At 45.0% G+C, this 15,310-nt stretch overlaps 1 protein-coding gene across 4 annotated transcripts in view; it reads left to right on the top strand.

Annotated features, from left to right (window-relative positions):
- Positions 1-15,040, top strand: part of VCL (vinculin) — a 112,183-nt gene extending 97,143 nt beyond the window's left edge. For 3 of the 4 annotated variants that reach the window (XM_004383215.2, XM_023737670.1, XM_023737669.1), the window contains exons 15-21: positions 830-938; positions 2,044-2,346; positions 3,569-3,693; positions 4,999-5,184; positions 10,147-10,350; positions 10,699-10,803; positions 13,045-15,040. In XM_004383215.2, coding sequence (XP_004383272.1) covers positions 830-938; positions 2,044-2,346; positions 3,569-3,693; positions 4,999-5,184; positions 10,147-10,350; positions 10,699-10,803; positions 13,045-13,191 — 1,179 coding nt within the window. In that variant the 3' untranslated portion in view covers positions 13,192-15,040. Of the gene's footprint in view, positions 1-829; positions 939-2,043; positions 2,347-3,568; positions 3,694-4,998; positions 5,185-7,924; positions 8,129-10,146; positions 10,351-10,698; positions 10,804-13,044 lie in introns of all 4 variants that reach the window. The other variant, XM_004383214.2, reaches the window with a different exon arrangement.
- Positions 15,041-15,310: the final 270 nt, after the last annotated feature.

Genomic DNA, 15,310 nt, shown 5'->3' with positions numbered 1-15,310 from the left:
CTAAAACCTATTTTCTTTTTTCTACTTAATTTTATTACTAAGATATAGCTAGTATGCTGTGAAAAATAGACTGGAAAATTGAAAACAAAAGAACATATGTTAGACAGGATGGGAGACAGATCTAGGTGTGAATCCGCTACAACCTTGAGGCTTACTTTCCTCATGTGTAAAATAGAAATAATTCCTCCCTAATGTGAGGATTGAGAAGATGTGTGTGGAGCACACTGTGCCTGCCACTTACCAGATACTCAAAAAATGTTAGTTCTTCCCCAGGTGCTGCCACCGACTCCCTGGGAGCTTTGGAGCAAGTCACTTAAATTTTCTGAGTCTTGGTTTTTGCATCTGTGAAGTGGAGCTATTAGCTGTCCTCTCTCTCACAAAGTTGTGGAGAGGATTCAGTTAGATAATGGGTGTGAAAGCACTTTGTTAACTCCAGACAACTGTTTTTATTAATACTATTCACAAGTCAGTTTGAGTAATTTTTGTATCCTTCTATGAATGGTGGAAGAGTTGACACCAAGGGTTTAAATATATGTCAGTTTTGTGTATGTTTTTCTGAAGTATCAAGTGAATAGCCATTTACTTTGTCACTTTATTACCTTCTTAAAATCTGACTGTGGCTGTAAAACCATTCTGGGGAGGTATTTATAAGCCCAGACCTAAGGTGTGTGTCAAGGCTGTTGTAAGTTCAGCCTGAAAAGAGACTTGCTTGTGCAGGCTGATTTTTGGCTCTCTAGTGCCATCTGTAGGAAAGAAGGAGAAAACTTTCCTGAAGTTTGCATTTGAGTGTGGGTGCTCAGGTGTTTAAAGATTGTTTTGTCATTGCCAGGTTGTCTCGGCTGCTCGCATCTTACTTAGGAATCCTGGGAATCAAGCTGCTTATGAACATTTTGAGACTATGAAGAACCAGTGGATTGATAATGTTGAAAAAATGACAGGTACAGTTTTATGCAAAGCTCTTATGGTCTAGTCCACAAGGAATGAGCTCTGAGAAACTTGAGCAGGACCGGTTACGTTCCTCAGCTGTAATTGGATAAAGCGATGGTCATGTGTTCGATGGAGTACTTGGCCCTGATTAAGGCTGCTGAGCAGTGGCGGCTTCTCATTCAAGCCTTGCAACTTTGTCCAAAGAGAGACTCTTTGAGTCTGTTATTTTCATGCTGCCCTCCTAGTGTGATGTTTATTGTTACAGCTCCTATCTTCTCTTTGAATAGTGTCTTTGCCCCGTCTGAGCCAGAGTTTGGTTTCAGAGGCTGGGAGGCGGTGTTTGTGGATACAGTAAGCGTCCCTGTCATTTTCAGTGGGTTCACATTTCAAGGAACCACAATAGCTACCATTTAATACAACTTGTCTCAGAGTTTGCTCCAACTTATCAACTACGTAGTTTTACAAAAAGAAGAAGCCAACCACCCACAAACCCGTGTTTGTGCAGTTGAAGTGGCACCTCTGAATCATCTTCATTCTCTGCGGAGGGAGGGATAGCAGAGAAGGGAAGAAACGAGGAATGTAGGCTCTCCGGCTTCTCTGCAAAACCTGCTGTGACAGGGTCCCTAGCAGCTGGAGATGAAAGCGGAGCTCCTGAGGTGTCTGAAGAGAGGTAACAGAAACAAGAAACAGGCTATTAGGATTATTGGAATTCTGCGCGTGGCTCATCTTGGGCACTGTGAGCTGCCAACAAGCAACAGATGGCTGGGAGTGAGACGGGAAGGGAGAAAATGTTATTAACAGATAACACGGTGAAGGTTTCAGACGCAATCCTCGTTTCTTCCTGATGTCATTGTGTTTCTGGTTGTCTGTGGTGGATACAAGCAGGTCAGTGACCACTGTTGGCATAATGCTGTGAGTCCATATGGCCTCCTGATTGACAGCCTTTTTTTTTTTTTTTTTAAGTGGAAGCTTTTGATTGTGTAGGAAGAGCTTTGAGCTGAAGGAGGGAATTCTGGATGTTGTACCTTCACATGAGAAACTTGAGTGGACAGCACGGTTTTGGAGGCTCTCTTCTTCTAAAAGAGAAACTAAATTCCATTTCTGTTCTTCTGTCAGGGCTGGTGGACGAAGCCATTGATACCAAATCTCTGTTGGATGCTTCCGAAGAAGCAATTAAAAAAGACCTGGACAAGTGTAAAGTGGCCATGGCCAACATTCAGCCTCAGATGCTGGTCGCTGGGGCAACCAGCATTGCTCGTCGGGCCAACCGGATCCTGCTGGTGGCCAAGAGGGAGGTGGAGAACTCTGAGGATCCCAAGTTCCGTGAGGCTGTGAAAGCTGCCTCTGATGAATTGAGCAAAACCATCTCCCCGATGGTAATGGATGCAAAGGCTGTGGCCGGAAACATTTCTGACCCTGGTAAGCAATGCATGATATGGTTCACTTCAGCTGAGAGGTTGACTCAGGAAGCTGACACAGTGGTGAGAGAATATGCACCCCACAATCACCACACACAAGGTCTGAAGCAGAAACTACAGGCTTGGTTTGAGGATGCTGGATTAACCTTTTTCTGTCTAAATCTCTGCAATATCGGCAGGCTTGTTGTAAGTTAGTTTCTTAATGTTGTTTGGCTAAACAGCTTCTGGTCCTATTCAGTCAATCTTTTGGAAATTTCTCAAAAGATGCACAAGCAGTTTACCAACTGTTTAGCTTATGTAACTGGCATAACTCCTCTTGTGCTTTTTCTTAAAATGCTTTTTTCTTTCCCTGTAAAACTGTCTCTTTATTTCTGTCAAATCTGGAGGGCTTAAGCTTGACCTATGGATCTCTTAGGTACATTATACTGGTCCCACACCAAAGAATCTGGGTTTTCTTTAGATAGATTTTGAACATGTTTTCAGTAATACTAAAGCAGATCATAATTGGAACCACACATTTGTCTTGTTAGAAACATCTGAATTCTCTCCTGTTCCAAGCCCTCAATGTTTCTAGCCTCATCTGTAAGTAAAGTCCAGTCACTGTGAGAGAGTAGAAAGAGGGGCTGCTCTATTCATCCCTGGCCTGGCAGATTCTTTCAGATACTCTTAACCCACCATCACTAAGAACATGCTCAGTTTCCCAACTGAAGTTTCTAATAGTTTGAGTGGATTCCTGAATTCCAGGTGACAGGAGCAGCAGCTCAATACAGGGGTTAACATGCTGCAAGCCAAGTAGAGCAAAGGAGCAGGAGAAAGGTGAGAAGTACTCCAGGGAACGTATGCCCAACCTGAAACTGACATGTCCGATGTTCTGAGCTGGGCAGGCTTATCTTCTGACTACCTCATCATAAGAGGTGATGGGTGCCACCTGAGCCCAAAGATCAGCGCTCACTTCCGGGGATTGCCTGAGTACTTGTTAGTTGTACCGGCAAGAAGGCGCCCTGAACACTACAGGGAATAGCTGTTTAGTGATGCTTCCAGCTCTTTGCAGACCTCAGGATGTTTGTCTTGCCCTTACCTCTCGTCTCCTTCAGTCAGTGCCTGAGATGCTCACTGGCAACTTCACATCCAGCTTTTGTTAATGGAACCAGTTCTTCTGCTGGACAGACAGTACTCCAGGGCATTGACCTGCCCAGCTGAAAGTGAGGATGTCTTGTGTTTAGGCCTGCAAAAGAGCTTCCTGGACTCAGGATATCGGATCCTGGGTGCCGTGGCCAAGGTCAGAGAAGCCTTCCAACCTCAGGAGCCTGACTTCCCGCCTCCTCCCCCAGACCTTGAACAGCTCCGTGTAAGTAAATTCAGAGAGACGGGGAGAAGTGAGCCGCGAGGTGTTGGCACTATAGCAAGAGAGAGGTAGACTGCTCTGGAGCCTCAATCACTAGGTGGCTTTGTTTAGCTTTTACTTGAAGCTTCACTTGGAGACAGAGCTTGATTATCATTCCTATATCTAGTGGATTCATAACCTATGCTTATGCGTGGGGTGTACTGGGTAGGTGGGTGTCTGTGGTGTTGGCCTGCTGTGATGGGGTGGCCAGAGCCGAGGAGCTGGCTTCAGTAACTGTGGATTTGATAAGTGGTGAATTAGTGGGCAGGTTAGTGAGGACTCGTAAAATACTCTGCAGCTCTGCACAGCTCATGGCAAGGAGTTTTTGTGTATTGCCAGTTGACAGCGGTAAAACTGAGGTGGTTAGAATCTTGTGTAGGTTCTTTACTTGGTATCTTTTTTAAAATCACAAAAGTCATACATACTTGTTTTATTAAAAAAAACTTCGTTTTTTACCTCACTGTAATTTAAAATCTTTTGATGCCTCCAAAGAACCATGAATATATTCCTCCCATAGTCAAATGGTTTAGAAGGAGGCTAGCTGAGCCATAGCTTACAGATACAAAACCTAGATACAGAAATGGTGATTTATTTTTAGACATTTACTCCAACTAACAGTAGTGGGAATTCCTTGAGTTTGGGAATAGCCCCACTAAGGTACTAGTTTGATTTGCTTTCCCATAATTAATGTTAGTAAAAGATGTACATTTCTAAGTTGATTGAGGGCAAAATTGGGTCACTGTGCCCATAGTTAAAGAACAGTGATCCCCAGCCTCCAGCATTTACTTTGAATCTTTCCAGCTGGGCTCTAGGTCGTGGTTAAGGCTGGGAGAGCGGGTGTTCCTGGGAACGTTTTCTTATGAGATCAATAGAGTCATGACATTAGAATGAGGATCTTAGAGATCATCTGTTCTAGCTACCCCTTACTGACAGACAAGGAGGCTGGGGCCTAAGGGAGAAGTCACTTGCCTACTCAGTTTTCTTTCAGCAAGACAGACCATAACTTGAGTCTTCTATAGGATCTTTAAGCATTCTTGGTCCAGTAGTGCTGAGCATGCCTTCCTGAGATATGACCAGAATGGTAGCCGCTAGCTTTTTATATGGGGAAAAAGGAAGAAAATAGGCTTCTGTTGGTCCTTGTGGCTCAGTGTGGGGAGTCTCATGTAGAGTGATTGTGGTGACTTTTCTGGGGGTGCTTTTTAGAAGAAAGCATTCTAGGGGGGAATAGTTCCTAAGGCTTTATTGCAATTTGGTGATTTTCTTTCTTAGCTAACAGATGAGCTTGCTCCTCCTAAACCACCACTGCCTGAGGGTGAGGTCCCTCCGCCCAGGCCCCCACCACCAGAGGAGAAGGATGAAGAGTTCCCTGAGCAGAAAGCTGGGGAGGTGATTAACCAGCCAATGATGATGGCTGCCAGGCAGCTCCATGATGAAGCTCGCAAATGGTCCAGCAAGGTAAGGCGTGAAGCTTTTCTCACTGAGAAAGGATGTCTTCTCAGAAAGGATTAAGAACCATGCACACTGCCCAGGAAGAAGGGTCTATTTGGAAAGTCACTCCTTCGCTCTGCTTTGGTTCCTGTGTTACCTGTGTTTTAGTGAAATGATATCTATTGCTTGATGATTTCTCCTTCTAGCACAGAGGTGAGAGGTAGGATGTCTGTGGTTTGAGAAAAGCATTCCTTTTCTGTTTGTCCATTATCTTGTCTGCTGCGCTGACCCTGGACATTGGGGTCTGTTAGAAAATGATTAGCTTTCTTGAGATTGCTGAGTGTTTTTAGATGCTCCATTGCTTATTATCAGAGCACTAAACATCGAACTGTCTTCCTTGAGCTCTGTTACAGTTAGATGAAATGTTTGCATTTTCCTTCTATTTTTTTCACAGAAGCAGGCAAATTGGTGTCTTAGAAGCCATGTGCTTTGTCCTTTCTCAGAATCATCTTACCTTTCAACTCAAGATGGCGCTAGGCTAACTCCAACAAGTGTAAATAGTAATGTGCTTGGTAAAAATTTGGGTGCTGCAGCAGTTAGGCCCTATGAATAACTTTTGCCTAATTTCCCCTAAATGATGAAAAGTGAGTGCTCGCTTTTCTAGAGAAGAGCTAAATATTGCTGCTAACTTACAGTGAAATATAGTTCTAACTCAGTTCTAAACTGTTTCTAACATGACCTTATATCTTTGTTGCCACCAGCTATTTGCCTTTATTCTTTTCATATGCTCTGTCTTCTCAAGCTCTTGTACTGAATGTAGTTCCCCAGGGACCTCCAGCATATGCAGCTGGTCTTGGATTTTTTTAGGTTGGGAATTGACCTTGGTTTTTAACTGTTTTTCTGAATTGTTAGCTGTGAGCCTGGGTTCCAAGAAGGAATGGAGACCTTGCTGGTGTTGGACTTGACCTGTGGAATTATTTATAATGGTATCTCTCCAATTGGAGCGTGCACACCCCTGGGACCATGTGGTAGAGTCGTAGTGGGTATAGGTAATAGGGGAAGGTGACAAGGAACGTTAGTTTTATGCCAAGATTATTAAAAGAAATTTGAGCTGCATTACACATGAATTTTCAAGATAAACTTAAAAGGCTTTAAAGAGGGTAGGTGGTGTTGGCTGACACATTGACACCACTCTGCCATTGGTGGCCAAAAGTCCTTAGGTCTGATAGCCTCTAGAGGTTTTGGAGCATCAGGGGATTGCTGACTTTGAGCTGTGTGAAGTCGGGCTATTTGAACTGTGTGTATGTGTGTGGTGTGTTTGTGTATCTGTTAGTCGTCTTTGTACGCTTTGAACCTCAGCAGCAGTGAGCCGGCCTCTCCTCTAAGGAGTGTGGATGAGTCTTGTTTGAGACAGAGTTTAGAGGAAGGAGTTTCGATAGTAACTGAATGCCTTGTTGGTCCTGAATCCTCCAGCTTCATCGTCACTCTCTGGAGACAGGCTTCCTATGCAGGATGAGATTTTTACAAGTGATAACAATCTCAAATCAAATTCTATACAAACTCCTACTTCCTCTTGGTCAGAGATGTTTGTTGTAAAGTACCTTGCTCACTGCTCATCATTCTTCATATAAGTGGTTTGGCTTCATTGAGGCAGTTCCTTGTATTTTCTTTCCATTCCAGCCTATTTTCAGTATCTGATCCCCCTTTCACCTCCTCTGGCCTTTCAGAATCCCTATCCCTGACATTAAATTCATTCTCTTCCCCTCGTGGTTCTTACTCTGTACTGGCACCAATTTGGGCTCCTGCAAGGGTACCTCTGGGCTCATTTTGAAACATCCTCAGCCCATTCAGTTGCAAGGTCCATGTGTTGTCTTATCTGTGAACTAGGTAAGTTGAGTTTGGGGTGAGAACCCTATTTTGCAACAGGGTAGATTTAGGTTGTACCCAAGGAGGAGAAGCTTTCTGAGATGGTACTAGCAATGTGTGCAGTAACAGATTATGGAAACTTTGTCTCTGGTGACCTTGAAGGGCTAGAGAGCCGGCCTGAAGGGTGGTTTTTCTTTGAGATGGGAGGCTGGACAAAGCATCTTCTTGAGGGTCTTTCAGCTGGGAGATGGTGGGGCACTTGATAAGTCGTCCTCACCCACTGCTGTGTTTGTTTTCCTGCTTATTTTCTGGTTTGGTATTTGTTACTGCCGATGTATCGTTTTTTAATTCTGGGACTTTTAACTCTTGAAGGTAATAATAATCACGTCTGATAACTGCAGAGCTCACTGGTGTTGCTTACTCTGTCCCAGCGTAAACAATGTCCATACGGGTGTTTAGTTTGTTCTGTTCAAAGCAACTCGTGTGGCTGCATTTTTTTTTGCCTCTCTGGATTCCTTTTAAAGGTACTCAGCTACTATTGTTTAGTTGGTTGGCTCCACAAAGATGTTCTGACATGAGAATTACTCTTGGCATATTTAACTTTGGTAGTAAGTATGTAAAAAATGAATGCCACTTTCTTCTTGGTATAAATATTTCTTTGGAAACCCTTTGCCATTGGACTGAATCTCTTTCATTCATTCACCACAGGGTGGCTTAGGCTCAGAGAATGACTGCTCTCCCTTCTGTGGAGCTTGGTTCATCTGGCTTCTGGAGAGTATGCCATTTTCTTTCCCATCCCAGGCAAGCTTTGGTTACTAAGCCAGCTGAAGCTCAGTATCCAAAGTCCTACTGCTCTTACTAACACTAACCCTGTTTCTCATCCTTCCCGCCATCGACAAAGCCGGGTAGCCCAGCCGCTGAGGTGGGTATAGGTGTTGTAGCTGAGGCAGATGCTGCTGATGCTGTTGGGTTCCCTGTCCCCCCTGACATGGAAGACGATTACGAACCTGAGCTGCTGTTAATGTCATCCAGTCAGCCGGTCAACCAGCCCATTCTGGCCGCGGCTCAGTCATTGCATCGTGAAGCCACCAAGTGGTCTAGTAAGGTACTGATTAGCACTCCCAGTTGGGGGCTGCTCCAAATGCATCCGGCCATGTGCAGCCTTGACACATTGCATCACTCATGATCTGTGCGGGTCCTGTGAGTCTGAGCAGGGCGGGCATCTGTCTGTCTGCACCTTGTTAAAACTGGCTTCACAAGTTTGATAGGTCTGCTAATGCTAGATTAATTGAATTGCATTTATGTTTGGGGGCTGGGGAGAGATGGAGTCACTTTTTGAAAGGATTCCTTTTCTTACCAACCTTGTGGCCACTGTTGGAACCTGAAACCCCTTGGGAAGCCCTGGATGAGCCTCTCAGTGACTTCCAGGTCAGAAAGCATTATAGACTCTTCAAGAGGTCACTTGGCCAGACCCTTGAGCTTTGCCTGCCCGCCACTGACCTCTCACTGATGGCTCAGAGGCAGACTTGATCTGGGTGAGAAGCAGCTTTATATGGCAGGGTCTCTGGGGAGGACTGCTTTCTGCCCTGCACTTGGCTGTGTGACAGATGCTGGCCTTGATGGGTGCCCACAGGGAAGGGGCCTTCACTGACTGCTTGTCCAGGTGTCTCAGTGGTAGGGGATGGGAGTCAGGAACTGAGAGTGCTCAAGGCTGCAGGGCAGCAGCAACAGAGCTTTGGCCTTGGGGACTGAACCAAAGCTAGTTTGGGGGATTGGGATGGGGTTAACTTCTTTCCTTTGAAGGTGGCATGTTGCAAGAAGAAAAGGTTTGAAGAGTGATCAGTAACTAACCCTGGCACTAGACTGTCTTCTAACCAAGGTCATGAAACACTGGCATCACCTTAGGTCTGCACTAGAAGAGGCGGGCCTAGTGGGCCTTCTCTAACACATCCCCATACCTTATAACTTCTTCGCATACCTGTGTTCGCTCCAGCCTCAGTTACTGCCTGACACTTTACACACCTTCTGGCCTCAACAGTCAGTCACTTAGCGGTGCTTGTGGAGGCCTCTCAGAGAGGCCCTGCAGTGGCATGTTTTGTGTATGTCTCACTGCATTTTACAGAAACTGAAAAGCATGAGGGGAAAGATGAGTAGGGCCTGGATCTTTAGGTACATTTGAACATTGCCTTACCACTCTGCAGTTGTTGATATTTTTGGTTGTTATCAGCCAAAATATGAGCATTGTGAGGACATAGTATGTCCCGTGAGGGTTTTAATGAGCTAAAGTGTCAAATCCAAGATGATCTGCCAAGAGTTGGAGTGGGGCCTGACTCTTGATTTTGATTTTCCTGATGCCCTCCTAAAATATCCTTTTAGCCAATTCTTTTAATTGGAGGCTTCACTTAGCGGAAGGGACCTAAGAATTGATCCTTGGCCTTTTTAAATGTGAAGAAATTAAAATAACCTGTTCCTTCAGGCTGACAGGACAAACAGAGAAGCAACAGCGGGAGGACTGGGGCAGTCTAGACTGGAAAACGATTTCCTTTTTTCACTCTCAGGCTGAGAATAGTTACTTGGAGTTTTAAATTCTAGTTCAGAAGGGAGAGTCCTTGGCTGCTGTTTGCAGCGAGAGTAGGGATGAAGGCGATTTTAGCATCTGGAAAGGCTCCTCTGTATTTTTCCCCTCATGCCAGCTCTACTGCTTTCCCCATATAGAAACAAAAATGCCTGTTTAACCAACTCCTTGGCCCTGCCCCCCATTTCCTTGATGTGATTAACTTGGAAATGCTGAAGTGCTTGTTCAGTGCTGTGCCTGCAAAGTACTTTCAGGCTAACTTTCAGGCTAATTATCCTGTCTTCCTTTTTTCAGCTGGGCGGTCTCTCTCTCTCTCACTGAGTGCTGGGGAGAGTGCCCTGGCTCACTCTCCTTTGTCTGTTTGTCTGTCTCTCTACGGCTATCCAGCTATCCGTCTGACTCGAGAACCGTCCTTTTATCCTCTTCTCACTCTTACAGAAGAGCTGCTAGTACAGCAGGCTCCCTCCTCTCTTCTCTGCCCCTGCATCCTTCCCTAAAGTCACCAGAAGGTGGACTGGGCATCACACTGTATCTTTGTTTCTCTCTAGGGCAATGACATCATTGCAGCAGCCAAGCGCATGGCTTTGCTGATGGCTGAAATGTCTCGGCTGGTAAGAGGGGGCAGTGGCACCAAGCGGGCACTGATTCAATGCGCCAAGGACATCGCCAAGGCCTCAGATGAGGTGACTCGGTTGGCCAAGGAGGTTGCCAAGCAGTGCACAGATAAGCGGATTAGAACCAACCTCTTACAGGTACTGGGGAAAGGAGGCCCTGTGTGTGGGGGTTGGTAGGGGTGTGGGGTGTGGGGGGAGAGGGGATGCAGAAGAGAGAAGCCTGGAATGTGGGTGAGTAGGGAAGAGGTAAGAGGTACTTCAGAGGAGAAAGAAATAGCAGAGAGGGAAATGAAATATACCTGTGTACTTGGGACAGATTCAAGAAAGTTTATTTCCTAATCAAATGAAAGAATTTGGATGCTTCCACTTCTGGATAAAGGGACTCTGCTGACCCTGGAGAGAAAACAAGTGGAATCTTGCTGCTAATTTTTTGAACTTGTGGGCAAGACAAATGTGGAAACGTACTAAATTAAACTTTTTTCTCAGGTGTGTGAGCGAATCCCAACTATAAGTACCCAGCTCAAAATCCTGTCCACAGTGAAGGCCACAATGCTGGGCCGGACGAACATCAGCGATGAGGAGTCTGAGCAGGTACGGGCTTGCTCCTTCTGGTTTCTTGCCAGCAGCTTCTGTGCCATTTTACAGCAATTTAATTCAGCCTTAGGGAACTTTTACAAATGAATCGATTATTCAGTATGAGGGACGGACTCGTAGACTGTCTCAGGAGGATATCTATGTTGGAGAGACGCATCAGGAATTTGGACTTGCAAGTAAACCTCTAACTCTTATGCAACTTTTATCATTTTACAGATGGGAAATTGAGGCCTGGAGAGATTGTCTCTGAAGTAACACTGAATCAGTGGCCAAGTTAGGGTTCTACTCAGTTCTTTTCCTCCCTGGAATAGGTTTGGCTATTTTGAGGCCTCCAGTGCATGTTCACCCACTTCCTGTATCTTGTTGGCTGGAGGGATTTCTGCTTGCCAGCTCTGCAGATGAGCAATGCTCAGGGAGGATGGACAGTGCAGGCCTGTGCTGAGGCTGACCTGACAACTCAGACGAGATGCTTCTCTTGTATTCCCGTTAGGTTTCTCAGACAGAGATTGAACTAAGGATGGTAGGAGGGTTCTCTGAAGTGATGCCTTCTGAATGTACCTGGCAACTGGTTCTTGCAGTTTGTCTTCCTTCCCTCTTGGAGCTATGGCCCAGGTCTTAGAGAAAACCCTCATTTAAGTACTCCTTCCTCTCTTTATCTCCCCTTTGGCATGCCTTGCTATGAGCTAAAGCCTCCCAGTTTCTTATAATGAATAGCACATCTCTGGTTGAATTGCCCAGACAGGGCCCATCTTACATAGGGTATGTATAAGGCACTGTATTAGGTGTTATGGGAGTTAGAAAAAAAAAAAAAAAGAGAGAGAGAGACACACAATCCTTCCCCTTGGGGAACTCACAGATAGTTCTCTGTCTGACTCTAGGCCAGGAGACAGAGGCTGGGGGCACTTCAGAGGAAACAGCGAGGCCACTCTTCTGGGTACCAGTCTTACTGCTTTCACTACCAAGTTCTAACCCAACAGCTTGAGCCCTAACCCTGTCTTCTTCCAAACTGGGGGAATAGGACCTTCACCTTTGATGTCCATGTATTTCTAGGCAGGGTTTGGGCACTGGGCAGCATCCCTGTCATTGATCTCTTCTGCCCAAAGACACAAAAGTGGGAAAAATGGAGAAGGAAGGGTAAGGTTAGAGATTCAGACCTTATCATTTAATCAATCAACAAATGAGTATATCTACTATGTCCTAATAAATGTTTCAATAAAAAAGTTGGAAAGTGGCAGTGTGGTAGAACAGAAAAAATACAGTTGCTGCAAGTCTCTGAACCTCTCTGGGCCTCAATATCTTTGTCAACTGAGCAAAGAGACAGCTGACCAGAAATAGCTTACCAGAAATTCTAGCTTATAGTTAGGCCTGTCAGAGTCCATGAACCCTCTGAAATTGCATGCACACATTTTGTGCATGTGAGCATTTTTTCTGGAGAGTCCACAGCCTTTATCAAATTTTCAAAGGGTCTGTGACTCCAAAGTAGTTAACAGTAGGCTAATAAATTGCCAAGTTCCCTTTTTATGGTGTCCTAGTCCTGGGAGTTTGTGTGAAATTTAGATTTTCATGGATTTATAAGGTAGTTGATTGTTCATTTGGTTGTTATCATTCATTCATTCATTAAATATTTATGAAATACCTCTTATGTGCCAGGCACTGCCCTAAACACTGGGGGTAGAGCAGTGAGGAAAACTGACAAAAATCTTTGCCCTCGTGGAACTTAAATTTTAGTGTGGAGACAGATAAAACAAGCCAACAAAAAAAAAAAACAAGGTAAAGTATATCGTATATCAGTTAGCGATAATGGTTGCTTTTGGAGAAGAATAAAGAAAGAACTGGAGGATTGGGAAGGCTGGGGGTTGGGGAGTTGGTTGATGAACAGGGAGGGTGTCACCAAGGTGACACTTGAGCAAAGATCTGAAGGAGGTGAGGAATGAGTCATGGGACACCTGGAGGAAGCATGTTCCAGGTAAAAGGAATAGTAAGCATAGGGGTGCTGAGGCTGGGTGTTGGAAGACCGGGAAAGAGTACATGCTATAGGCCCTCTGAAGGCACAGTACACAGTCAGTGATGGATCAGTTCTGGCTTCTTTCTGGTGATCCAGATGAATCACCATTGATGCAAGCAAGTACAGGGGATGCCAGGTGCAGGTAGGGTTCACTGGAGCTGCCCCTGGCTTAAGCCTGTTTCAGGGGTGGGCTGCAACAGGGAGTGTAATGGAGATCTCTTCTTTCCTTGCAGGCCACAGAGATGCTGGTTCACAACGCCCAGAACCTCATGCAGTCTGTGAAGGAGACTGTGCGGGAAGCAGAAGCAGCTTCAATTAAAATTCGAACAGATGCTGGATTTACACTGCGCTGGGTTAGAAAGACTCCCTGGTATCAGTAGGTCCCGGGCCAAACCTGGCTGGCACAGAAACCCCTACTAAACAGAAGGAAAATTATGAGTCCCAGGAACTGCCCAGTGTTGCTGGGGGCTTGAAAGCCACATCCTGGCCTGTCACATCAGAAAGGAATGGGGGCCTCTTCACGTTAGAAAACATTTACTCTTGTCATGGAGGACATTTTGAAACTGTCTCCATATAAAGCCTGTATTCTCAAACACAGTTATATTTGTGCACACTCTATCCCAAAAAGCAGACTGGGTCTCCAGCTCACGGACTTCACATAAGCTTAGAATCCAAGTGAACGCTAGCTAGGCACCCTTCTCTGTCCTTGTTCCCTAGGGAACAGTTCCCTGAGAGGAACCTTCTCTGCTTCCTATTCACTGCCTCCATTCTCCCCTTTAGGCTCCTAAGACCCAGGGCCCAGGCAAGTCAGTTAAGAAGGAAATCACTGTGCCTCCAAAAATTGTTTTGGGCTTCCCACATTGCTGCTGACCCTGCCTGGCTTCCCTGGGCTGTGCTACCTGGGTCCTTTTCAGAAGTGAGCTTCGCTGCTGCAGGGGAAAGTGGCCTCTGGGGGGCCCCCAGTATATGGGGCTGGGTTCATTTTCTGCCCTTCCCCAATTTAATCCTTCTAGTTTCCCACAGTACAAAACCAAATTTCATTCTGTCTGGAAGACAGAGATTCACACGGTTCTGTCTTCAGCATGCCCCAGAGCAACGTCTGTTCCAGGGACACTTCCGGCCCCATTTCCTGCCCTGGCCTTCCAAGGTAGCTATCGCAGGAACGCACTGTGTGTCCTGGTGCTCTCTGCCACTGGAGGGGCAGAGTAGCTGGGCCTTGGCCCTGCCCATCCTCCCAGTGGGGCCACTCCCAGGCGCTCCACGCTATCACTGCCTGCAGAGGTCTATGCTGAGGCCTTATTCATTCTAAGCTCTTACTGTTCTGAGCTGAAATGCTGCATTGATTTTTAACCAAATCATGTCTTCTATCCTGGCTTTTATAGTCTTCCCCTATACCCTACCTAAACAAGGTTTTAAAGATATGTAGGTATTTGTTCATCTGTAATAATAATAATTACAGATGAACAAACACCTACCTTTTTATCCTTCTGAAATTCAGCCCTAAGAATTGGTGCTTGGCCCTCAAGAGTGTATAATGGAAAGTCTGAAGGAAACTCCTACCTAAGGGATAGCAGCTGTAGACTGGAATTCTGGCACTGCTGGGGATTTACATGATCAATCAATGGGAAACACTCCTGAATTCCTACTCCCCTTCAATTAACTACAACCAAGCCCCTTGAATTCCCACCACAAGTATGTTTGAGAGAGTAAAGGGTATAATGTTTAATTATCACCATAATAAGTTTCCTATTAGGCAAAGTGAGAGAGAAGTCGATTTTTCTTTTCTTTTTTGCACTTACCACTGCTGTCTAAGCATTCCCCAGCACATGAAAGGATGTACTTCCAAAGGCAGAACCAGATGAGTAAAGGAATAAGAACCCTTGCCTGAATGGCCTTCCCTCCCACCCCCAGTGTGTGTTAGACCCCAACATCAAATGTGTAAAACTTGTCTTAAGTTGGTCTTGCACATTCTTACTTCTTCTGTTTCCTTTTAATGGATGAACATTATTTTCACGGTCCTCAGTGTATCTATGTAGTTGCTTATCTGATATAAATGCAATATTAATGCCTTTAAAGTATGAATCTATGCCAAAGATCACCTTTTGTTTTACTAAAGATGACTGAGAGGAAATAAGAAAAATCACAGTTGCTCTCCAAGTTCTTCCAGTGTTTCAAGTCACTGGTTTACACTTTATGCCGGATGTGCTTTTTTGCAATATCAGTGCTCAAGATACAGTGAAGCAAAGAAAAAAAGGAAATCCCTGAATGATGATTAGAGATGTCACCCCTAAAAAATTACATTTATAAGCTAGGATTTGTTATATGCAAATATTTTCTGCCTTTTGTTCTGTTTAAAACAATAAAGTGCATTTGTATAAATAATGCTTTAAATGATGGAGATGTTAATTTTAGCCAGAGCCTGTAGATAAGGTTTCTCCTTTATTTTGAAGACTGACCAATGAAACTAATCCTCAAGATCTGCAATATAAAGATTTTTAT

Source organism: Trichechus manatus, unplaced genomic scaffold (genome assembly GCF_000243295.1).
Source record: "Trichechus manatus latirostris isolate Lorelei unplaced genomic scaffold, TriManLat1.0 scaffold00106, whole genome shotgun sequence".
NCBI lineage: Eukaryota > Metazoa > Chordata > Mammalia > Sirenia > Trichechidae > Trichechus > Trichechus manatus.
This window is presented reverse-complemented; position numbering and strand designations above follow the sequence as displayed.